The sequence below is a fragment of the Vipera ursinii genome, assembly GCF_947247035.1.
Source record: "Vipera ursinii genome assembly, chromosome: 2".
NCBI classification, from domain to species: Eukaryota; Metazoa; Chordata; class Lepidosauria; order Squamata; family Viperidae; genus Vipera; species Vipera ursinii.
Genome location: NC_139513.1, coordinates 36502999 through 36529838, shown reverse-complemented (window position 1 = coordinate 36529838; position 26840 = coordinate 36502999). Strand labels below are relative to the sequence as shown.

The 26840-nt window shown below is 41.9% G+C and overlaps 1 protein-coding gene across 1 annotated transcript in view; it reads left to right on the top strand.

Moving 5' to 3' along the window:
- The first annotated feature begins 1099 nt into the window (after window positions 1-1099).
- SUCLG2 (succinate-CoA ligase GDP-forming subunit beta) overlaps window positions 1100-26840 on the top strand; it is a 254905-nt gene continuing 229164 nt past the window's right edge. Inside the window, exon 1 of the mRNA XM_083355183.1 lies at window positions 1100-1220. Coding sequence (XP_083211309.1) covers window positions 1134-1220 — 87 coding nt within the window. The 5' untranslated portion in view covers window positions 1100-1133. The remainder of the gene's footprint in view (window positions 1221-26840) is intronic.

Genomic DNA, 26840 nt, shown 5'->3' with positions numbered 1-26840 from the left:
TCCCTGGCTACCTGCAGAGCAACTTAGGTTGAAAATAAGTGAGCTCTTTCATTAGTGTCATGGACTATTTTGAGGTGGGGAAGACAAAGATACCTTTTCCAGTTGATTACAATGTTTATGAAAACCACATTTTTTTTGCCCCAAGACTAGGCCTGAAACAAGTTTCCCATTTGTTTTTGGCTGTGGGCTAGTATACGATGAAATGTAAGTATGACTTGATACAATCAGGATACAACCAGAGCACCTTTCCAAACTTTCTGTAAACAGAATTAAAAAGTTGGTGTGTGTATTTGATGAATTTGATATAAACGCTTTAATGCTGTTCTGTAGTCACCTATTCCAAATTCACATCTAAGATTAACACCAGCCTGTATACAGAGTACTATACATTTAACAAGCACACGATATGGATGGGACCATACATTTGGTAACTAGGATAATTAAACACTCTTTCCTGAATCACTCCTCTTCCCAGTTTTGCTTTCTTCCTAGCAGGGTTTCCTTTTTCCAATAAATGAGGGAAAAGAGCCAGAGCGAGGAGGAAAAAAAGTTTCAGAAAGGTATCGTATGAATCCTTCGACGGGCATTTTACTTAAGAGTTCCTACCACCACGACGGCGGCGCCGCCGCCGACTTCGCAATATCACACACGGATCCATACTTTTCGAAGAGCAAATGTGAAACACGTGTATACTGCCGATCTCGGCTCGGGCGGTCTCCGTGGACCACCTTCCATTTCATTTCTGCCCGATTCTTGCTCCGACGCGTCCAACGGGGCGTTTGGAGAACTCTAAAAAAATTGTTGAGATGCGACGCGAATGGGGATCCTAAAGCGAGCAAGAGAGAAGGGCAGATTGGACTTTAGCGTGCATGCTTCGCGGGTAAGAGTAGATGCGTGCATTCCCTACAACACGCTTCCGCATCCGGACTTAGGAGGTTTCGGCCAATTTCTTTTCCTTACAACTGCCCTGTATCTCGGCCTCCACGGGAGAATCGCCCTTCTTGCGGGCGCTGCCGCCTCCTGCAACTCGACCGCTTCGGCGCAGTTCTCCGCCCGGCCGCCGGCCTGATCCAGCCCTGGAGCCGCCCCTGCTCGGGCGGAAGCTCCTCCCCGGTTTACCCGCGTGGCTGAAGATGGCGTCTCCCATGGCGAGCCAGGCTGGGGTCCTAATCCGAGATTTGCCTTTGCTCAGAGCCACCCTGCTCAGGAGGCGCAACGCGGTGAGTGCGCCCGCCCCTCGCGGCCAGGCTTCGGCCTCTTAGCGGTCTGCGTCCTCCTGGGGAGAAGCGTGGGGGGAAAAAAGGGGGACAGCCCCATCCGTCCTGGGCTGCCTCCCAGCGCCCGTCAACTTCTGAGGCTGCTCGGGGTTAGGTCGAGAGCATTTGGTGTTTCTTTGGTCTCTCAGTTAATTCGCAAGAACTGAACACGGGGACCCGTCTCAAACCTCTCCCCTTCTTCCCAAGATACGTAGGAACAGATGTTTTTTTTTGGTCGGGGCCAAAGATTCAAGGAACCAAGCAAGTCTTCTCAACCTGAGTCCTTCGGGAGAAGGGCGGTATATAAATAAAAAAAATATTATTAATTATTATTATTATTATTATTATTATTATTATTATTATTATTATTATTATTATTATTATTATTATTATTATTATTATTAACCAACGCACTAGTCCTTTCCCAATAAAAAATTAAAAGGGTCAAGAAAGGCGATGGGCTTGATGGAGTTTGGAAAGCTCTTGCAGTAGTGCATTTTTGCCAGGGAAGCAACTCCACCAATTACAAGTGCAATTTGGATTCCAGGGAATCCTTACTTCTCTTACTTACTCAAGTGTAAATCTCAACAATTCCAGTGGTTTCTTTCCTCCCTCCCTCCTGGCAAGTCCCTGCAGCTTTCTTGGCAAAATTTTAGAGGTGCTTTTGTTTGTTTCCCAGAGCTGAGATAGAGTGACTGACCAAAGGTCAATCAAGCTGGCTTCATGAAGAAACTGAGACTAGAGTTCTGGTCTTCAGGTTTCTAGCCTGATGTTTTAACTGCTATATCAGACTGGCTCTCCCCCTACTTCATGGCCTATGTCAGACATGTCAAACACAAGGCCCGGGGGCCGGATCCGGCCCGCAAAGTGGTTTCATGTGGCGCCTGAAGCCATCCTGGAAACAGAGAGGGAACGGCCCCCGCTGCCTTGGCCCTGGCCCAGAGACCCTCCTTCTGCCAGAGACCCCCAGATCTGTCCCAATCCTGCCCAGGCCCCCATAGGCACCCTTGATACCAATGATGTAGAGCTGGCCATGCCCACCCAGTAGGCCATACGCACTCTAGCCATGCCCAACCAGTAGGCCACGCCCACCCTGGCCATACCCACCCGGCCCCCCAAGGACAGCCACAATGCTGATGTGGCCCTCAATGAAATTGAGTTTGACACCCCTGGCCTATGTTATATACTTTTGGTCTTCCAAACCTTTTGCTGCTTTTCAAGGAGGCATGGCCTCTACCCTTGGTGGAGGTGATTGAAAATGGGTGCAGTTTTTGCTACAAGGTGAAAACTGGTTATCGAAGAGCTTGAAGATCTCCCTCTGATTTTCCCCTGAACAAGCTTAGCTGACCATCGAAGGTAGGTCAAAGAGCAATTGCCTCCTCTCTACTTGTTTCTTTACCCAATTGAGAAAGTTACAGGAATACAGGTAGTCCTTATGTAATTGCTAACCATAATTGGGGCCAGCAACTCTGTTGCCAAGTAGCATGGTCATAAGGTGAAAAGTCATATGACTACACCCGACTCAGTTTGCCAGTTCTGATTGCATTAATACTGCGGGTCATTAAGCATGATGTCACATAACCACGACTTGCAGGGTTACCCATTGACTTGAATTGTGGGAAGCTGGCCATGCAGGTTGTAAACGGTGATCACATGACCACAGGATACTGCAGCTCTTGTAAAAGGCACAACACTTGACCAGCACTGAATCACAATCACGTGATCCTGGGAATGTTGTGACAGGTACAACTTTGAAGGTTGGTTACAAGTTTCCTTTTTCAGTGCTGTCGTAACTTTGAATGGTCATTGAACAAGTGATTGATAAATGAGGGCTACGTGTAGTCAGTATTAACAGTTTCCATTGACAATTGCTTGGTTTGGCTGAAGGGGAGGATCTACGTCAGGGGTGTCAAACTGCCGGCCCACGGGCCAGATGCCTCACACAGAAGCCGCGCTCACCTCATTGCCGTCAATGGCAAAACAGTGCTGATACGTGGTGCGACGTCACGTGACATCGCGAGTTTGATATGTCTGATCTACATGAATAGAGAAGGTGAGGCTTCCAGGCCCAAGTAATGGAAGCAAAGCAAGGAGTTGGCCCCATTGCAAATGGCGGTTGAAATTGTGTGTGAAAGTCCACAGATGCTGCTTGTTCGAATTGCTGCTTCTGTGCCTGCCTAGATTTGTCCATGATGGATCCTTGTGAATATAAGGGGAATATAAAGGGGAAAGAGGACCAGCAATGGTGCATAGTACTACATTAGAGGAAGTGGTCCACATCTCTCAGGAGCCTGCCTGCTGTTTCTGTTCACATCAGCTGCTTTGCTATGTCAGCATAAGGGAGACAGCACAAATCTACTTGCTTTGGTATACAGTTCTAGTTCCTATGAAAATTCTTAGAATATATTTTTATTTATTGTACCTTTTATGTTTCACTCAATTTATTGTAATATATTTGATTGTTATAACTGCCCATTTGTTAAGAATTGGGTAGCATTCAAGTTTAATAAATAGTTCGTTATTAAAAGCCTATCTTAATATTGAACATTAAAATCTAGCCTTTGTTTGAAAACTTCCAGATGAAGGTTACCTCTGCTTTTTGAAGAGGTTGATATATCACAAACATTGTATTAGGTTGGCTTTTTTTAGACGTTCAAAGTGCATAGGCTCAGTAATTTTTATTATTACCTTGTAAAGCAACTTTTACTGGGTGGAAGGCCACACTGGGAAAAAAATAGTGGGTGGAGTAAGGCAAAGTAAGTATAATTATCTGTTGGCTTTAAATAAAATGTATTTATTAAACAAATTTATATAGCCACCCAACCCACACATAGGTGACTCTGGATCAACATTTTAAAAAATCTAATGCATAATGAAAACTCATAAAAAACCCTCCCGCCATCCAATGACAGCAACAACACAATCAGATCAGCCATTTGAACAGCTCCATCTCATTCGTGGTTTAGACTGCACCCAATCTTTTGGAGTTGTTTGCGATTTCATTGAATGATATCTGCCTTTTCCAGGATTCTTCCTGGAATGATGATTTGTACATGCAGAGCTGGTTTGTTGTACGAAATGACACATGAAGAGGCATAATTCACATTCCCAAAACCTGACCTTTGGAAGGTGGTGCTGTACAAAAAAACAGAGGCTGTTGGTGCAACCATGTCAAATCAGTAGATAAATGTAGATTAAGCCTCTTCATTAGAGCAGTAGTCTTCTGATGCGTAAGCAGGGAGGGAGAAGTAAGATAGTAATAAACAGGGCTTTTTTCTCATAGAATGCTCAGAACGAGTTCTGGCACCTTTTTTGGATGGAACCTTGTAGGATAGGCAAGGCGGGTTGTATGACGTGTGAGTTCCGGCACCTTTTTCTTTTACAAAAAAAGCACTGGTAATAAATAATCTGAATAACAGTTTAGTGCATTTTACACCATTTGCAAGACAGGAACTTCCTTGCAGCATTCTTGTTCCTGGCATCAGTGATCCAGGAAAGAGGAACATAGCATAAAAAAAATGTCGAGGGAGCCTCTACCGGTCAATTTGCTCTCTGTTGCAGCTTTTATTTCTAAGTCCGATTGCCTGCCAAATGCCTTTTTTTCCTGGATCGTTCGCTTCCTATCCTCTCCATGCTCTGTCCATCACTTACTCCCAGTTTGGGAGTCCTACTTAACATTGCATGTGCTCCCCTCCTCCAAATATTCTAACTAGCCAGTTTGGTTGAGTGGATAATGCATCAAGCTAGAAATTGGGAGATGTTGAGTTCTATGCCCACCTTAGACATGAAAGCTTGCTGGGTGACCTCGCTCTCCTTCAGCTCAACCCATTTCACAAGGTTGTTGTTAGGGGAAAAATCGGAAGAGGAAGATTAGATATGTTTGCTGCCTTGAGTTCATAAAAATAATAATGGCATATAATAATTAATTAAATAAATGAACTATGTCAACAGCCCTGGTAGTCCAAGGCATGCTTTTCTCCATGAGAGAAGAATAGGAGAGAAATAGGGTTGTCTGCTCTCCTCCAGTTTTCTAGATTGCTAGTCTGTCTGTAGCATTCATAGCATAGATTTAGAGCAGGGGTGTCAAACTGCCGGCCCACGGACCGGACACGTCATCCGGAAGCCACGCCCACCCAATTGCCGGCAATGGCAAAACTGTCCCGATACATTGCACGACATTACGTGAGGCCGCGAGTTTGACATGTCTGATTTAGAGCAGGGCTTTTCAACCAGTGGTACAGGTACCACCCGTAGTACATTGGCACCTGGCAGGTGGTATGCGACCATCCTAGAAAAGTGGCAGCGTGGGAGGGGAATGAGCAGAATCGGTGGCAGCACCCCACAAGCCTGAGCAAGAGATGGCTGGAGCCGCAAGGCTGTCAGGGCTCAGCGAAAGCGCCAGGATTAGCGCTTCTTCGGGGCTGTCAGGGCTCAGTGGAAGTGCCAGGATCAGCGCCAGGCTCCAGCTGGAGCTCAGCGCTGATCCTGGTGCTTCTGAGCGCAGAAGAAGCGCCGGTCAGCTTGAATGTTGCAGCATCTCTAAGGTCTTGTGATTTACATTCAGATGCTTGGCAACTGATTCATATTTATGATGGTCCCAGTGTCCCAGTGTCATGAGAAGTGACCAAAACCTGCTGCAACCACCCAGCAGATGGGGTGAATAAAAACCAAACACCCCCCACCCCATCCCCGCTGCCAATCCTCAACAGAAATGCTCACAACAATGAAAACCTTGGACAGGAGGAAGAGGACCGCCAGGCGGGCAGGCAGTTGTCTTGCTCGGCTGTGCCTTTGGGGGCACTTTTATCAGTGCCATTGTAACTTCAAACAGTCACTAAGCGAACTGTTGTAAGTCGAGGACTACCTGTACTTCATTACTTTTTTCTTTCTTTTTTTTTTGATCATCAAGTTTTTGACACCTTGCTAGGTGACTGGTGGTACTCGGATGTTGCCATATCCTAAAAGTGGTACAGTGGGTGAAAAGGTTGAAAAGCCCTGATTTAGAGGAAGGTCTCCTGCCATTTAAAACTGCAACCAGGCTGTGGGCTTTGGGATTGCCCATCTCTGTTATAAATGAACTAGTAGATCCTGAAGATTGAAAGCTCCACCGCAAGAAATTTTCCCCTTATTTTCTTCTGCTGCTCATAGTTGGTAAGCTTTGATTTTTAACCTTTGATGAAAAGTCACCAGCTTTAGCCCACCCCCCCATCAACTTGCTACCTTCTTCAGTTGTATTGCTAACTGCCTACATGTTTTTTAACTATTAACCTCTTCTCTCTACAATTTCAATTTCACCGGCAATAGCTTTTTCCTCTTCATCTCTTTTTTGATACAACATGCTTTATACATAGTGTTTTCTCTGAAAACTAGCTACCAGTAAATACAAGGTACATGGCAACTGTCAAGTATACGTTGGCCTGTTTGAGGTTTTGAATACCAGTTGTGACAAAACAAAAACGCAGTATGTAGGTGTGTTGAACATAATCTTGTTCTAAACTGCCAGATGAAAACCATGAATTTTTTAATTAAAACAAAAACAAAATAAAAATGCTTGAAAAACACCAACTTGTTTTTTCAGCTGCAGATTTAAAGAAATAATACTTCAGTGGAACATTATTCATATAATGAAATGATTAGTACTTTTAAATTGGGAAGCATTATGCTTTAGCTTAGAATGAAAAATAAAAAATTAAACAAGAATGTCTTAACAATTGCATTGTTTTAAATCTGCTTTTTAAAAAACTAGGGCAGGGGTGTCAAACTCAATTTCATTGAGGACCATGTCAGCGTTATGGTTGCCTTCAAAGGGCCAGGTGGGTGTGGTTGATAGGTCTTGGCATGGTTGGCCCGTGGGCCTTGAGTTTGACATGTCTGATCTAGGGCCCCAATTTAGTCCTATTTCAGAGTATATTTCAGCATAAATTATATATACAGGTAGTCCTTGACTTATGACCACAATTGAGACCAGAATTTCTGTCGTTAAGCAAGGTGGTTGTTAAATGAGCCACGAGCAATTTTATGATCTTTTTGCCATGATCATTAGGTGCATTGTTGCAGTTTTTCAGTGAATCTTGCAGTCTTTAAACAAATGTGGCTTTGCCCATTGATTTGTTTGCTAGAAGCTGGCTGGGAAGGTCATAAACAATGAGCACATGACCCCAGGACTATAGGCAATTCTCAGTATAGAGTGGTAATTGACACCAGAATTTCCATCACTAATTGATATGGTTATACAGCATGATGCCATATGACTGCATTGCTTAGTGGTGGGAATCCTGGCAGTCCCGGGCCGGTTGCCATTGTTAAGCTAGGATGGCAGGTCATTAAGCAAGTCTGTTGTGCTTTGCAAACAGGGTGGTAAGTGGCTACTGCCAGGCAGGGAGGTTCCCTGGATGACTAGCAAGGCATAAGATGAGCGTGGCAGGGCTAAGGGTAGCTGCTGCCAGGTGGGCATTTGGTAAGCAACCTACTGAAATGACTATATAAATGAATGGAATAGAATGGAATAGAATCTGGAAGGGATTCTAGTCCAGCCCCCTGCTTGAGCAGGATACCCTTTACCATTTCAGACAAACATTTGTCCAGGCTCTTCTTAAAAATCTCCAGTGATGAAGCACCCACAACTTCTGGAAGAAAGCTGTTCCTCTGATTAATTGTTCTCACTGTTGAAAGTTTCTCCTTAATTCCAGGTTGCTTCTCTTTTTGATCAGTTTCCAACCATTGTTTCTTGTCCTTCCCTCTGGTGCTTGGGTGAATAATTTGATCCCCTCTTCTTTGTGACATCCCCTCAAATACTGGAATACTGCTATCATGTCACCCTATTTCTTCTTTTCTGTAGACTAGCCCAGGGGTAGGCAACCTCGGCTCTTTTATGACTCATGGACTTCAACTCCCAGAATTCCTGAGCTGGCTCAGGAATTCTGGGAGTTGAAGTCCATGAGTCATAAAAGAGCCAAGGTTGCCTACCCCTGGACTAGCCAAACCCAATTCTTGCAGCTGTTCTTCATATATTTTAGTCTCCAGGCCTTGGATCATCTTAGTTGCTCTTCTCTGAATTTTTCCCAAGGTCTCAACCTCGTTTTTGTAGTATGGTGACCAAAATTGATTGCAGTATTCCAGGTGTGGTCTTACTAGGCTTTTATAAAGCGGTACTAATACTTGTGACTTTCCTTACCAGCTTCCTTCTTGACTTTGCTTGTAGGAAGCTGTCAGGGAGGAGTACAAATGGCAATTATGTGACTGTGAGATGCCAAAAACTTTGTAAGTGTGAGCCAGTTGCCAAGTACCCAGATCACAGTCATGTGTCCGTAGGGTACTAGGATGTCTGGAACTTCAAAGACCAGTCATAAGTGCCCCTCATTTAGCACCATAGTAACTTTGAAAGTTGCCGAATACTCTGAGTCACTCTTCAACGAGGCACTGGAGAACATCCATGCTGGCATCAAAGTAAATGGTGTTTGAATCAACAATTTAAAATATGCTGACGATACAGTTCTGCTTGCCAGTAAGCATGAAGACCTTCAGTTCCTCATCAACAGAGTCACAGAAATATCTGAAAAATACAGCTTGAAGCTTAACACCTCAAAAACCAAGATCATGGTCATCAGCAAACAACCCGTTAATTTACCACCAATAAATTGGGAAGGAATACCATTAGAAAAAGTTGAAAGGATCACGCACCTCGGTTCTGTGGGAAGTCAGCTCCCCAGAGAAGGAAATATTAAAAGGGCAGGAAAATATATTTCCTAAAAGGATCTTAAAGAGGCAGAAAAGCATGCCCAGGTTTTCTTAATAGCCCCAAGTCTCCCTCCCGCAAGCAGAAATGCAGATGTAAACCATTCAGGAAGGTTGAAGCTAAGAAGACTTCTAAAATCTACATACCCCTGCCCCAGGGAGGTGGGCTGGGACAGACAACCAGCAAGAATCCTAGAGTGGCACACCTAGGCTCAGGACAGAATACGTGACAAAGGAAATACAAAGCTTGAAACAGGAAATAGCTCCAGACAAAAGAGTCCAGGGGGTATAAAAACCCACTACCCACATGTGCTCACCCCTTCTTTTCCTGTTGGATCCATCTTTCTGTCTGCCTTTCCTCTGCAATAAACTACAGTCTTCTTCCCAAAGCAGTTGCCATGTTTATTCCCCGCTTGGAGGAACCATGATGAAGACTTTTCTTCCTACAGTTCTTATTTACATGAAAGCTGGGACATGACCACTGAAGTAAAGACAAGGATAGAGAAAGCTCGAACAGCATTCTTCAAAATGAAAAAGGTCTTCTGCAGTCATGACATAAGCCTAAGATTGAAAATCAGGCTTGTCAGATGTTATATTTTTTCTATCCTGCTCTATGGAGTAGAGAGTTGGTCTCTGACAGAAGGCCAGCCGAAGAGACTAGAAGCATTTGAAGTGTGGATTTACAGGCGGCTGTTACGTATAAGCTGGGTTGACAAGATCAGAAATGAGGAGGTGATAAGCCGCCTGGGAAAGCCAAAGGAAATCATCAAAACAATTAAAAAACGAAAGTTAGAATATTTCAGACATGTGATGGGACACCCAGAAAAATATGGCATACTCCATTTAATCCTCCAGGGAAAGATTGAAGGCAAACAAGGTCCAGGCAGAAGAAGAACATCATGGCTTCAAAATCTAAGGGACTGATTTGGACAAAGCTCAGCCGCACTTTTTCATGCGGCTGCTGATAAAAACAGGATCGCCAATATGATCGCCAACATCCGATGATGGATATGGCACATGAAAAAGAAGAATGATACCTGGTTTTAGAAAATTCCAGTTCTGTTCAGAAATAAAAACGGGGAGTTGAATTGCAGAGGAGGGATACTTGATACATTTTGCACTGTGGCCCCTTTATTTCCTTTAGTAATTGTAGCCAGCTCCTTGCTGCTTCCCCCCCCCCCCACAGCAATTTTGCATTCAATGAGATAGTAAACGCTTGTAAGAAAAAGAAATGTAATGATGGAACGTTGGTGGGGTGAATGCAATTGATATTGGAAAAGCAAATATTAATGTGCTTGGGATAGTAGGTTTTTTTATTAAAGATATTCAGAAAATATATTGACATTGTTCTAATAGTGCAAAATGTTCGGTGCTTGGACCGTTTCATGCATACAACATTGCTGGGTACTTCATAATTGCACTGTGTGTTTATCTGGGCACAGAACTGAAACACATGCATTCCAGAGAGTAAGATTCTGAAATGGAAGACTAGGGCAAAATACAAGCCAAATGTAATGTTGTGTGGAGGTAGCAGCAGCACTTTAGTGGAAGAAAGGAAGACACTGCTAATGTTGGGAATCAGATGGGTGGACTCTTCAGGTAGGGCAGCAGTGTCTATTGGAAAGGGAGGTGCTGGAAATATTGGGATACAGTAGATCAGGGGTGTCAAACTGCTGGCCTGTGGGCTGGACGTGTCATCAGGAAACCGCGCCCGCCCCATTGCCGGCAATGGAGAGAAAGCTCTGATACATCATGTAATGTTTCGAGTTTGACATGTCTGCAGTAGATGGTTGTTTGGGAGGAGCGGTGGCAGGTGCAGGGAGTAAAAGAAGCTGTGGAGTAGATTATTCAGATCGTAATAATAATAGTACAGTTGGAAGGTACCTTGGAGGTCATCTAGTCCAACCCCCTGCTCAGGCAGGAAACCCTATACCATTTCGGACAAATGGCTGTCCAGTCTCTTAAAAACCTCCAGTGTTGGAGCATTCACAGCTTCTGCAGGCAGGTTGTTCCACTGGTTAATTGTTCTAACTGTCAGGAAGTTTCTCCTTAGTTCTAGGTTGCTTCTCTCCTTGGCTTAGTTTCCATCTGTTGCTTCTTGTCCTGCTTTCGGGTGCTTTGGAAAATAGCTTGCCTCCCTCTTCTTTGTGGCAGCCCCTGAGATATTGGAACACTGCCATCATGTGACCCCTCACCCTTCTCTTCATTAAACTAGACATATCCAATTCCAGAAGCCGTTCCTTATATATTTTAGCTTCCAGACCTCTAATCATCTTTGTTGCTCTTCTCTGTACTCTTTCCAGAGTCTCAACATCTTTTTTACATCGTGGTGACCAAAACTGGATGCAGTATTCCAAGTGTGGTCTTACCAAGGCATTGTAAAGTGGTATTAATACTTCATGTGATCTTGATTCTATCCCTCTATTAATGCAGCCTAGCACAGTGTTGGCTTTTTTGGCAGCTGCAGCACACTGTTGGCTCATGTTGAAGTGATTGTCCATTAGGACTCTGAGATCCCTCTCACAGTTACTACTATTGAGCAAGGTACCCCCTATACTATACCTGTACATTTGGTTTTTCTTGCCTAAATGTAGAACCTTACTTTTTTCACCATTGAATTTCATTTTGTTAGATAGCGCCCAGTGTTCAAGTCTGTCCAGATCCTCCTGTATCTTAAGCCTGTCTTCTGGAGTATTGACTACTCCTGCCAGCTTGGTGTCGTCTGCAAATTTGATGAGTTCCCCATCTATCCCCTCATCCAAATCATTGATGAAGATGTTGAAGAGCTCTGGGCCCAGAACAGAGCCCTCAGGCAGCCCACTACACACTTCCCTCCATGTAGATGCAGTTCCATTGAGGACCACACGCTGAGTACGGCCTGTCAGCCAGCTATGAATCCATTTGGTGGTGATACTGTCTAACGCACATTTTTCTATCGTATCAAGTAGTAGTTTGTGATCTACTTTATCAAATGCCTTACTGAAGTCCAAGTAAATTATATTCACAGCATTCCTCTGGTCCACTAATTTTGTCACTTGGTGAAAGAATGCAATAAGATTTGTCTGGCATGATCTGTTTTTGACAAACCCATGTTGGCTTTTAGTAATGATTTTGTTTGCCTCTAGGTGCTCGCTGATTTGTTGTTTGATTATCTTTTCCAGAATCTTCCCAGGTATTGAGGTCAGGCTGATAGATCTGTAATTTCCTGGATCCATTTTTTCCCTTTTTTTGAAGATGGGAACTACATCAGGTCTTTTCCAGTCCTCTGGTAGTTCCCCAGTGCTCCAGGATCTTTGAAAAATATAGTTTGTTTTTTTTAAATCCCATCCTTCTCCGAAGACTCAGGGCGGCTTACAATCTAAGAAGCACAAATCAATGTGCTTAGCAATAGCTTTCATTCGATGTATATGCCTGCTTATTAGGGCTTTTGGGCCCCCCCAAGCAGCATTTTTACGAAGCTTATTGCCCCCAACAATCTGGGTCCTCATTTTACCTACCTCGGAAGAATGGAAGGCTGAGTCAACCTTGAGCCTGGTCGGACTTGAACCTACACTAATTGCAGGCAGCTGGTGTTACTTAAGGAGGCATTAGCCCACTGCTCCACCAAGGCTCTTCAGTGGTTCAGTGATCACATCTGCCAGTTCCTTGAGAACCTTGGGGTGTAATCCATCTGGTCCTGGTGATTTGAACTCATCTTGGCTGGACAGGTGCTCACTTACCATTTTTTTGCCTATCTTAACTTGTGTTTCTATTCTGTTTTTTTATGGCACTATTTTTCATAGGTTGGTCTGTTTTTTTCCCTTTGTGTAAAGACAGGTGCAAAAAACGAATTCAATAGTTCTGCTTTCTCCCTGTTGCTTGTCACCTTCTTGCCACTTTCACGCACTAATGGACCAATCATTTCCTTTACTTTTTCTTGTTTTTTACATGTTGAAAGAAGCTTTTTTTTTGTTATTTTTGACTTTGGTCACAATATTCAGATATTCAGCATACCTGAATCCAGGTGCAGCAACTACATGTTCAAGAAGAGGATTTGCTGCAGCATGGTGGCCAAGCTGGGGCATAGTCTGTGCCGAAGTAAAGGAGCAAAAAGGATGAGATTGCACCAGATTTTTCTCAGACCAGATTTTTCTCAGACCACCAGATTTTTCTCAGATTTTTCTCAGGTTTCAATTCAGCTGGCCTTATTGGATATCCACTTGCAGTGTGTTTTGTTGTATGCAAAATATTTTCTGGTTTGTGGGCTTGACATTCCTCAATTCTCATTGATAAACCCAAGACTGATTTGATACAATTCCCATACTGTATATGGGAATTCAATATAGAAGGATGCCGTGCTTTCATGAAATAGCCCTTTTTAAAAGATCAATTTACGAGTAAATTTCTCAGCTGATGTAATTGTCCAACCTTTTCTCACACAGTTTGGGTTTCACGTTACAAATTACAGCTGAGTTGTCCTTAATGAACCAATGAATGTTTGAATTGTTTAACCCACAAATTAATAGCTAGAGTATACCTAATGGCTTTTTAACTATACGTCACTTAATTAGTTTCGAATAATAGTTTCTGAAATCTTCCATAAACAGTTTTAAAACAAATGTATCATGGATTTCTACTTATAAAAAGGGGTTTGAACAATGCCCTTGTTTGTTTGTTTTTCTACCAGTTAATTAGAACAAAATTAACATGTTAAATTAACTACAATATTAATATTGTTTTAAAACGAGCATAAAACTAATATGTAATAGTTTTATGGTAGCTATTATTTGTGATTAGTATTTTATGTGCAAGTTGGCTCTCTCTGGTCAGTTCCTCCTTCCGAGACGTTTAGTGAGTATTTGGTGGATAAAATCGCTCAGATTCGGGCTGGTCTTTACTCTGACTGGGCAGTATGTGATGAGGGAGAAGCGATGGGTTTGGCCGATAATATTTGGGAGGAGTTTGATCCTGTGACTCCGGATGAAGTGGACAGGATCATGGGGAGATTAAGTGCCGCCAAGTGTTTGTTGGACCCGTGCCCTTCCTGGCTGGTTTATGCAGCTCGGGAGGTGACATGAGGCTGGCTTCTGGCAGTTATTAATGCTTCCTTGAGTGAGGGGTGCTTCCCTGATGCCTTGAAGGAAGTGGTGGTGAGGCCCCTCCTCAAGAAACCTGCCTTGGATCCAGCTATTTTAAATAACTTTCATCCTGTCTCCAACCTTGGCTTTCTTGCGAAGGTTGTTGAGAGCGTGGTGGCACGGCAGTTACCTTTGGTCCTGGAGGAAACTGAGTATCTGGATCCGTACCAATCGGGTTTCAGGCCCGGGTACAGCACGGAGACGGCATTGGTCGCGCTGGTGGATGATCTCTGGCGGGCCCGGGATAGGGGTTATTACTCTGTCCTGGTCCTATTAGATCTCTCAGTGGCTTTTGATACCATCGACCATGGTATCTTGCTGTGACGTCTTGGGGGGTTGGGAGTTGGAGGCACCATTTTACGGTGGTTCTCCTACCTCTTGGGTCGTTCGCAGACGGTGTTGGCAGTAGGGCAGAGGTCAACCCTGAGGCCCCTTAGTTGTGGGGTGCCCCAGGGGTCGGTCCTCTCTCCCCTCCTGTTCAACATCTATATGAAGCCACTGGGTGAGATCATCCGTGGATTCGGGGTGAGGTATCATCAATTTGCTGATGATACCCAGCTTTTCATCTCCACCCCGAACCAACCCAGTGATGCCCTCAACATGATGTCCCATTGCCTGGAAGCGGTACGAATCTGGATGGGGAAGAACAGGCTCCAGCTCAACCTGGCCAAGACTGAGTGGCTCTACGTACCGGCATCTCGTTTAGTCCAAGAGGTTCCGTCTTTGGTTATGGGAAGAGAGGTGTTACCTCCCATTGATAGGGCGTGCAACTTAGGCATCCTCCTGGATACATGACTCAGTTTTGAAGATCATATAGGAGTTGTGGCCAGGGGGGCATTTGCCCAGGTTCTCCTGGTGCACCAGTTGCGCCCCTATCTGGATCGAGATGCTCTACGTACGGTCACTCATGCACTCGTTACCTCCCACAATGCTCTCTACATGGGGCTGCCCTTGAAGACCACCCAGAGGCTCCAGCTGGTGCAGAATGCAGCTGCACGGGTTGTGATGGGAGCATCCCGATACTCCCATATTACACCCCTCCTGCGTGAACTACATTGGTTACCGGTTGTCCTCCGGGTAAGATTTAAGGTGCTGGTTCTTACCTATAAAGCCCTATATGGCTTAGGCCCGGAATATTTGCAGGACCGCCTGCTGCCAGGAACAACCTCCCATCGCCCGATGCGTTCACACAGGGAGGGCCTCCTCAGGGTGCTGTCGGCTAGACAATGTCGGCTGGTGACCCCCAGGGGGAGGACCTTCTCTGTGGAAGCGCCGGCCCTGTGGAATCAACTTCTCCTTGAGCTCTGGATGGCCCCGGATCTCCGGTCCTTTCGTGGTGGCCTTAAAACATTTCTCTTCCATCGGGCTGACCTGGACTGATTATTTGTTGTTGTTAGCTGCGAAGTCGTGTCCGACCCATCGCGACCCTATGGACAATGTTCCTCCAGGCCTTCCTGTCCTCTACCATCTTCTGGAGTCCATTTAAGCTCACGCCTACTGCTTCAGTGACTCCATCCAGCCACCTCATTCTCTGTCGTCCCTTCTTCTATTGCCCTCAATCTTTCCCAGCATTAGGCTTTTCTCCAGTGAGTCTTTCCTTCTCATTAGGTGGCCAAAGTATTTGAGTTTTAGCTTCAGGATCTGGCCTTCTAAAGAGCAGTCGGGATTGATCTCCTCTAGGACTGACCGGTTTGATCGCTTTGCAGTCCAAGGGACTCGCAGGAGTCTTCTCCAGCACCATAGTTCAAAGGCCTCAATTCTTTGGCGCTCAGCCTTTCTTATGGTCCAACTTTCACTGCCATACATTGCAACTGGGAAGACCATAGCCTTGACTATACGCACTTTTGTTGACAGGGTGATGTCTCTGCTTTTTAGTGTGCTGTCTAGATTTGCCATGGCTTTCCTCCCCAGGAGCAAGCGTCTTTTAATTTCTTGGCTACAGTCCCCATCTGCAGTGATCTTGGAGCCCAGGAAAATAAAATCTGTCACTACCTCCATTTCTTCCCCATCTATTTGCCAGGAATTGAGAGGGCCAGATGCCATGATCTTGGTTTTCTTAATGTTAAGTTTCAACCCAAGTTTTGCACTCTCCTTCTTCACCCGCAACAAGAGGCTCTTTAGTTCTTCTTCACTTTCTGCCATTAGAGTGGTATCATCTGCGTATCTTAGGTTGTTGATATTTCTTCCGGCAATCTTAATTCCAACTTTTGATTCATCTAGCCCTGCCTTTCTCATGATGTGCTCTGCATATAAGTTAAATAGGCAGGGCGACAGTATACAGCCTTGCCGGACTCCTTTCCCAATTTTGAACCAATCAGTGGTTCCATGTCCAGTTCTCACTGTTGCTTCTTGACCCGCATATAGGTTTCTCAAGAGACAAATAAGATGGTCTGGTACTCCCATCTCTTTAAGAACTTGCCACAGTTTGTTATGATCCACACAATCAAAGGCTTTAGCATAGTCAATGAAGCAGAAGTAGATGTTTTTCTGGAATTCCCTAGCTTTCTCCATGATCCAGCGTATGTTGGCAATTTGATCTCTAGTTCCTCTGCCTCTTCGAAATCCTGCCTGTACTTCTGGTAGTTCTCGATCCACATACTGCTGAAGTCTAGCTTGTAGGATTTTAAGCATGACTTTACTAGCATGAGAAATGAGTGCAATGATGCGATAGTTTGAACATTCTTTGGCACTGCCTTTCTTTGGAATTGGAATGTAAACTGATCTTTTCCAATCCTGTGGCCACTGTTGAGTTTTCCAAATTTGCTGGCAAATTGAGTGTAGCACTTTTACTGCATTGTCTTTTAAGATTTTGAATAGCTCAGCTGGAATACTGTCACCTCCACTAGCTTTGTTGTTGCTCAGCTTTTCTAAGGCCCACTTCACTTCACATTCTAGGATGTCTGGCTCGAGGTCAGTGACCACCTCATTGTGATTATCTGGGACGTTAAGCTCATTCTTGTATAGTTCTTCTGTGTAATTTTGCCACCTCTTCTTAATCTCTTCTGCCTCTGTTAGGTCCCTGCCATTTTGGTCCCTTATCATGCCCATTTTTGCATTAAACATTCCCTTCATCTCTCCAATTTTCTTGAAAAGATCTCTGGTCCTCCCTATTCTATTGTTTTCTTCTATTTCTTTGCACTGTTCATTTAAGAAGGCATTCTTATCTCTTCTAGCTATTCTCTGGAATTCTGCATTCAATTGGGCATATCTATGTTTTTCTCCCTTGCCTTTCGCTTCCCTCCTTTCCTCAGCTATTTGCAAAGCTTCCTCAGACAGCCATTTTGCTTTCTTGCATTTCTTTTTCTTTGGGATGGTTTTGATGCTACCTGTTGTACAATGTCGCGAACCTCTGTCCATAGTTCTTCAGGCACTCTGTCTATCAGATCTAATTTCTTAAATCTATTTGTCACCTCTACTGTATATTCAACAGGGATATGATTCAATTCATACCTGAGTGGCCTAGTGCTTTTCCCTACTTTCTTCAGTTTAAGCCTAAACTTTGCAAGGAGAAGCTCATGGTCTGAGCCACAGTCAGCTCCTGGTCTTGTTTTTACTGACTGTATAGAGCTTCTCCATCTTTGGCTGCAGAGCATATAGTCAATCTGATTTCTGTGTTGACCGTCTGGTGATGTCCATGTGTAGAGCCGTCTCTTGGGTTGTTGGAAAAGAGTGTTTGCTATGACCATCGTATTCTCTTGACAAAATTCTATCAGCCTGTGCCCTGCTTCATTTTGTACTCCAAGGCCAAACTTGCCTGTTATTCCAGTTATCTTTTGGCTTCCTACTTTAGCATTCCAATCCCCCATGATGATAAGGACATCATTTTTGGGTGTTAGTTCTATAAGGTGCTGTAGGGCTTCATAGAACCGGTCAATTTCTTCCTCTTCAGCACTGGTGGTTGGGGCATAGACTTGGACTACTGTGATATTGAATGGTTTGCCTTGGATTCGAACTGAGATCATTCTGTCATTTTGAGGATTGTATCCCAGTATTGCTTTTCCTACTCTTTTATTGACTATGAAGGCTACTCCATTTCTTCTGAGGGATTCTTGCCCGCAGTAGTATACCTGATGGTCATCTGAATTAAATTCACCCATTCCTGTCCATTTTAGTTCGCTGATACCTAAGATGTTGATGTTCAGTCTTGTCATCTCTTGTTTGACCACGTCCAACTTTCCTTGATTCATGGATCTTACATTCCAGGTTCCTATGGAGAAAAAATCTTTACAGCATCGGACTTTCCTTTCACCTCCAGACACATCCACAGCTGAGCGTCCTTTCGGCTTTGGCCCAGTCGCTTCATTCTTTCTGGCGCTACTAGTACTAGCCCTCTGCTCTTCCCCAGTATTATAGGGATTTTTAAATAGAATATTTTTAATATTTTATCATTTTATCATTGGGGCTTGTTAGTTTAATCTTTTTTAACATTTGTATTATTGTGTTTTATTGTTGTTAGCCATCCTGAGTCCTTTTCGGGAGATAGGGCGGCATATAAGTCCCAAATATATATATATATATATATATATATATATATATATATATATATATATATGTATGTATGTATGTATGTATGTATGTATGTATGTATATATGTATATGTATATGTATATGTATGTATATGTATATGTATATGTATATGTATATATATGTATATATATGTATATATATGTATATATGTATATATGTATGAGTCAATTGTTAACTATTTAGATTACCTTGCTAGGCCCCAAACATGGGGCAAATCTTTATTTCCTGTTTTCAGCCTTATCTCAAGGCCATCGAACAGGCTGTAGTCACACCGGACAGTTCATATATTTGTGTAAATTACTAACAAAGAATTAAGGGAGGCTGAGATGCATTTCTAACTCTTCATCAGTCAGTCATACCCTTCTGAGGTTCGAATCTCAGAAGGGTATGACTGACTGATGAAGAGTTAGAAATGCATTTCAGTCTCCCTTAATTCTTTGTTAGTAATTTACACGTATATATGTATATATGTATATATGTATATATGTATGTATATATGTATTCCGTCGAAACGTCGCCCCTACACCTTTAGTTCTACGCGGGGAAAAACCCGAATAACCAAAGATGCATATGTATATATGTATATATAAATTAATATCAATTAAAATGGGATATTAAGTGTTTTAGTGGAAGTAATATCATCCCCAATATACCAATACATTTATTAAATATTATGATAGGAATCAATATGCTAATTTTTGGAGTTATTGTAAAGCCTAACTTTATTACACCTTGTATAAGATCTTAACAGGATGAAATGAATCTCAGTCAATCCCACTCTGTGTGCGTTTGTCAGATGGTAATGAGATTTGAGTAAGAAAGAAGCAGGAGTGAAGGACCCTACACTGGGCAAGGTAACAGTTTTAAAAAGTGTGAAAGGACTGGGGAAAAAAAATAGACAAATAGAACTACAAAGGGGAGAATAAACACAACAAGCAATCTAGAAAACTTGCCAAGTTACCGTGTTGGCCAGGCAGGTTAGGGCAGTGTTTATGCATCAGTCAGAGCTGCCACACTAATAGAGAAGTTGAGAGATGGAAAAATGGGAAATCAATTTATTTTTCATACCTTTCTTCTATCCACATTTTAATTTATCTGGAGCTCGCCCATCTCAGTGCTTGGAGTACGGAGAGGAAAGTTTGAATATTTTATTGTTGTCATTTACACAGTTCTTATTAGTTACTGTATATACTATATATACAATATTAGTTACTGTATATACAATATCTTACTAGTGCTTCCTTCGAAGTGTAAAAAGGGTTACAACATAAATATGGGTAGTCCTTGACTTACAACCATTGATTTAGCGACCATTTTAAGTTATGACTTCAAAAAGTGACTTAAAATCGGTACTTGCACTTAGGACAGTTGCAGCATCCTTGTGGTCACGTGATCAAAATTTAGGCCCTTAGTGAATGCCAAGGATTTGTGATGGTTGCAATGTCCCAGGGTCATGTGACTGTAATTCCAGGAGGTTTCTGACAAACAAAGTCAATGGGAGGAGCCAGATTCACTTAATGACCATGTTCTTCAGTTAATGACCATGGCAATCAGGTTCACAAAATTGGGAAGAATTTACTTAGCAACCATCTTGCTTAGTAGTGGAAGTTCCAATCCTGATTGTACTTGTACATCGAAGAGCATCTGTCATTTATTCATGCTGAATTTTATCTTATTAAAAGATTGTAAGAACCTTTTAAAGTTTTATTGTTCTAGCAAGCTGGTTGTCAACTTTAAAAATGAGTATGGCTGCGGCCATCTTCCTTATTCATTTTCGGTTGACACGTTGAAAGGTGGGCGGGGGATTTCCAGGTGCTTTGCTAGTCAAAATAAATCTTTTATCCTGTGGGAAACAAGGTCACCGTCTGCTCCTGAGACTGCAGGCTGGGCATTTCGTGAAAAGCCACCAAGAAGATGTATTGGGGAACGTAGTTGCTTGCATAGCTTTAGAAGTGGGATTTATTTATTTATTTATTTTTATTTATTTTAATCCCATTTATATCCTGCCCTTTTCCGAAGACTCAGGGCGGCTTACAATTTAAGCACAAACCAATGTGCTTAGCAATAGCCTTCATTCTATGTATATGCCTGCTTATTAGGGCTTTCGCCCCCCCCCTCAAGTGGCATTATTACAAAGTCAGCTTATTTCCCCCAACAATCTGTGTCCTCATTTTACCTATTTATTAACTTTGTATTGTAGAATTGTTATGTGTGTCTTCAAACTTGGTTTCACTTTTGATGTGCCAATACTTTGTAACTAATAAACATGTTCTTTGAGGAATTTCCGAGCCTTGGAGTTCTGCTTTATTTGTCTCTGTTGGAACCTTGACACTAGTTAGGCTTGTACTCGTGTGTAAGGCTACTATTATTACTGCAAAATACTGATCTGAGCAGAAATGCTGCATTTATTATTAACATGGCAGGACTAAACATAGTTTTAGTTAGAAGTGTGTTCCTGTGGAATTATACCCTATTGGGTTTAATAAAGCTTATTTGCAAATCAGTATATGATAGTCTTGGCTGAAAATTAAGCTCCTGTGTTTAGGAATCAGAAGATTTGTCAGAATTCTATATACTTAAAGTAACACATTAACTATTTAGGCTGTTAGCCTAAACTCACCCACCAGAGTCTCTGAAGTCAGTAGAGCTTCTGTGTAAGTAAACTGAGAGCAATGTGCAAATCTAAATTTTTTCTTTCTCATTAAATGACATACCTGTATTTGTTTACAGATGATCAGGCAGGTAGATTTGGCACTGTATTTAATTTCTGGAATGAGCTTAGTTACTTCTGTTTGCTAATCAGAAATAAACTATTTTATTCTGATCTTTAAAAAATGAAGTGCTATGCATCCTGAATAATTGAATAAGTGGAACACTGTAATTTGGGGCAAACGTATAACTCAGACTTTGTATACAGGAGTGATTTTTGTGGATTAAAATATAAATATGCATGTACAATAAAGGCAGTTGTCATGCTAAAATTAATGCCCCTATTTAGAATGCTTTCTGAATGCAAAAAGCAAGCCAATGCTAAGATTGAAATATTTGCAAATTTTACATTACAAGTGTACCTTTCTTCAAATACCAGGCTGCATTGAACTGTTGGAATAAAGAGAATGGCAGGATGTAACCTCCAAACTAATTAAGGGGCTAAAAGTAGTCTACTTATAATGCTAAAGTTGTAATTATTTTTCAAAAGTTGCTTGGTAAGGGAAGGATGAAGGAAGAAAAAGCTTTAAATTGCATTTCCTTTGTTCCACAAATGTTCTAAAACTTTTTAAAAAAAGGGCGTATGGAATGTTAAATGTATTGATAAAATATTTCAATTAATGCAGTGTTTATTACATCCAAGTGAAAATATTCCTTAAAAGCAATTTTTTTCACAACTGTATCACATAATATTAAATGGTCTAGGTTGTTGATCTTATAAATGTTGCCTCCATTATATGAATTCATGGCTTTTCAAAGTTTGTGGTGCCGTGACGCCTTAAAATGTAAAATGAATTTATGTGATTTCCCCCCATGAATAAAACAAATGATTCATTTACTGTTAGCATTGGGTACAGCAGCAGTTTATAAATTTAACACAACTATATTATTGTTAACTATTCACAACAATGTGAAGTCAAGTCTGCTAGTTCTTTAGCTGGTGTTGGCTTTCATACACATTGAGTTCTTCCCAAGAATTTAGGGAGTGTAATAATACAATGTTGTAATGTAATGTATCAACATTGTCTGTTGGGGATCCAAGCAGTGGATCCTTTTGCAATTGACCGATGGAAATTTTGTCAATGTGCAGATTTTCTAAATACCGTCTAACCTATTATGGTATGCCACCTAGTGTGCCCGTATTGACTGGCACCACCACAGCCAGTTTATGTCATAATATTTGATTTTCAGATCTTGATACTTGTGATCTTCTCCAGTTCTTTACTTCTAGTTTACTATGGCTTGGTATTGCCAAATCAATTGCCATTTTTTTCTTTTCAATCACATTTATATCTGATGTGTTATGAGCCAAGACTTATCGGTCTGCATTAGGAAATCCCACAATATTTTAACCTGCTCTTTTAGCAGTAGCTAACATTATTAAGTCTGCAAGAGTCTATAATCATAGTCTTAATTCTTGATTTCTAGCGCTGGGGGGAGGAGTGGAGAAATATAGCTGTCAGAAATGCCCCTGTTGGATCCAACCCTGATTCCATCTAATTCATTAGTCTGTTCTCATAGTGGCCAGCCAACTGAATAAAAGCCCACTAGTTTCCCTCTAGTTGGTTTCTGAGGCAATGAACCTGCCATCAAGATAATAACCCATGTCCCTATATCTTCCATGAATTGGTCCAACCTGTGTTTTTTTTAAGCCAGACAAGATGGTAGTCAGCATCACATTTGTTGGTGGAAAAATCCAAAGTTTAATTACATATTATGTAAAAGAAATTCCTATTGTCTGTCCTGATTCTTCCAAGATTCAATGTCATTGGGTGACCTGTGGTTGTAGTATTTTCAGAAGGGAAAGACAAGTTTTCATTGTCTGTTTTATCCACACCATGCATAATCTGGTGTCTCTCACTCGTCTCCTTTCTAAAAAGGAGCCCTCAATATTGCAACCTTTTCTCATAGAGAAACTGCTCCAACTCCTTGATCATTTCAGTTGCCCATATCTGAATTTTCTCCAGTTCCTCTTTTTGAGGTGTGTTGACCAGACCTATAGACCAGATGTTGACTGAGCATTCATCCCAATAGAGAAATATATACGTAGCTCAGAGATGAACAGTGGAGTCCCTTATTGTGGATTGAAGTGTTGAACAAGGTTCAGCTGATTGAAGACAAGGTTCAACTACTGGGTTGAACAGGTGGGTTGAACTCTCGAGTCCCTCATAAACTCACAGAGCACCAAGGATTTTCAGCATTGATTTATGCAACTCTTCATGATCCCTTATTGTTTTACTACTCTGAACAATTTATTTTTTATTTTTATTTATTTTTAATCCCATTTATATCCTGCCCTTCTCCGAAGACTCAGGGCAGCTTACAATTTAAGCACAAACCAATGTGCTTAGCAATAACCTTCATTCTATGTATATGCCTGCTTATTAGGGCTTTTCCCCCCCAAGCGGCATTATTACAAAGTCAGCTTATTGCCCCCAACAGTCTGGGTCCTCATTTAGTTTAGTTTAGTTTATTAATATTTCTATACCGCCCTTCTCCCGAAGGACTCAGGGCGGTGAACAGGGCAAGAATAAAATGCAAAGTTACAAATATTAAAAGAAGATTAAATAGTTGCCCATTAAAAAACAATTAATACAATACATTTATAAAAACCCCAAGAATACAGCAATAAAAACCCCACCAATCCCCCATCAGGCCAGGCCGGCTTGTTCGAATAAAAATGTTTTTAGATTGCGGCGAAAGGAGCGAAGATCGGGCGCCATCCGGAGCTCTACCGGTAACTGATTCCATAGTTCCGGAGCGCCCACAGAGAAGGATCTCCCCCTGGGGGCCACCAATCGACATTCTCTGATCGGTGGCACCCTGAGGAGTCCCTCTCTGTGGGAACGCACAGGGCGCAGGGAGTTTGATGCCGGCAGCAGGTGTTCCCTGAGGTACTCCGGACCCCTGCCATGTAGGGCTTTAAACACCATTACTAGTACCTTGAATTTAGTGTCATTATCAACTTGACTATTTCACTATTCATTCCAGATCATTTGTAAATATGTTTTAAAAGTACCAGTCTTAGTACAGAACCCCCCTAGTTATATTCCTCCATTGTGAGAATCATCCACCACTTCTATCTACCTTTTGTTTTCTGTTCTCCAACCATTTACTGTCCTTTGATTAAAGTTAAGCTTACCCAAATATATTTGATGAGGGAAGTCAGACTTTTCACTAAGGTTGGTTGTAAATTTTGGCTTCTCAGACATTCAGACCTCCTTTCTAGCAATCTAGCAAACCATTCACCCCCCCAAAAAAAAACACCCCTCAGAGCTCTAATTAGTAACATTTGTTAGAAGGACCTCTAAACACAAGAAAGTTAATGAATACATACTGGTATGTAGTATAAGTAGTAAATTCTTGTCTGTTTTCCCACTTTTCAATACAAAGAGGAGGAGGAGACTTGCTTCTCTTTTGGCAGAGTAATGTATATCTGTATATTCTTTGGGTAATTGCTGTTCTTTTTATCTGAGTGAGAATTAAATTTCACATTTGCTTACAGCAGAAGCTCTGAGACATGACTAAGCTAGATTATATGGAACACCCAAGAGTTTGCAAGAAATAGCAATGAATGAATGAATGAATGGTCTACTCTCCTAGACAAGGGTTAAGCTAATATACGTACAAAAGATTTCTATCTATAAAGATGGTTAATCATCTAGGTTAGGGTTGTCCCAAATGTGAGTTTTCCAAAAGGCAACTGGACTTTCTTGGTTTATCCAAGAAGCTTCTTCAGTTCTAACTGAACTGAAGCTAGAACTGAAGATGCTTCTTGGATGAGAAATGACATGTTTTCAAATGAAAAAAAACAAGTCCAATTCCCTTTTGGCTAAAGCACCTTTGGGACACCAATGGACAAGATTTGTCCATTGTTAGACACAGAAATCATAGCCTTTCTATATAACATTGCTCAAGGATTTCTTCTTCCCTTTCGCTTTGCAAAAAAGTGGTTCTTGCATAAGTTTTGACACCATATGATATTGATATAATGGTTATTTAGTCTCGGAACAGGGTTTCAACAGCTTCATTTCTTACCTTGCTTGAGAGTTGGAGCTTTGAAAATCCAGTAGAATTTATGGATGTATTTTGACTGTTCCTTTAGACTTTTGCATTTAAGACGTGAAAGTAGGGCATGGAGAGAGGAAATATACTTTCTTCATAATATGAAAGGGATTAATATATACAGTTTTGCTCTACCTTCATACGTTTGCTCAGTGTGAATGGATAATATCATACACACACACACACACACACACACACACACACACACATAAATATACATGATGGTTGCTGACTACGGCAGCTTAGGAGGGGCAGTGATCCTTTGTGTCTTTATTAGGGTTTCCTAAAGTATCTCTTTGATCAGTGGGGAAAACAAAACCCTGAAATAGATGTTGCTTTGATCTAGCAGAGCAATTTTTATAGAAGCCTTTTCTAAAAAAACTTCATGGGTATTGTAAGAAATCAGAAAGTGATGATAAACTTTATCAGAATAAGAGAATAACAGAGTTGGAAGGGACCTTAGAGGTCTTCTAGTTCAACTCTGCTGCTCAGGCAGGAAACCCTATACCAGGGGTGTCAAACTACTGGCCCGTGGGCCAGACGCGTCATCCAGAAGCCGCGCCCACCCCATTGCCGGCAATGGCAAATCCGTCCCATATGTTGCGCGACTTCACGTGACATCGCGAGTTTGACATGTTTGCCCTATACAATTTCAGACTAGTGGCTGTCCAATCTCTTCTTAAAAATCTGCAGTGATGGAGTACCCAGAACTTCTGGGTTGTTCCACTGAATCTAGTTGTCAGGAAATTTATTCTTAGTTCTACGTTGGCTCTCTCCTTGAGTTTCCATCCTTTGCTTCTTGTCCTGCCTTCAGGTTGAATTACCCTCTATGTATCTTCCAGCTACTATTTTTTTAAGAAGGTCATTTTGTTGGCAACTTCCTCATTAATTTTCAGTGCTATGGCTATGAGTTGGAAATGATTCTTCTTTTAAAGATGGAAGCTTCCAAAATTTTGTGAGGAGAGAATCTTCCTTATTTTTTTATTATTGGGCTTTATAAGGTACATAATGGAGGAACTTCCCAGGAACATATGCTGTGCACATAGCAGAATGATTATTTCATTATCCTAGGTAATGAATCTTTCAGGTTTGCTAAGGAATTCTGGTTGTTATACACAGAAGATTCATACTTATATAATCCAGTACCATGATAAATGGTTTCTTTGATGTTAAACCTCCCATAGATTTCTCATAATGACATGCTTTGTAAAAAAAAAAGCCCCAACCAAACTCAAAATTTAAAAGTGTCTATCCTTTCTGATGGTTTTAAGCATTTGCAATTGTGACTAAAACTGGACTAATTGAAAAGAAGGGCCAAACAGACTGGTATGCTAAGATCATCTGGATTTTTCTAATTTGAAAAAGTAGAGCAGAATAGCCAATTTCTTTTCTCAAGATGGGCATTATTTGCTTGTGTAGTGGTTGTAATGAC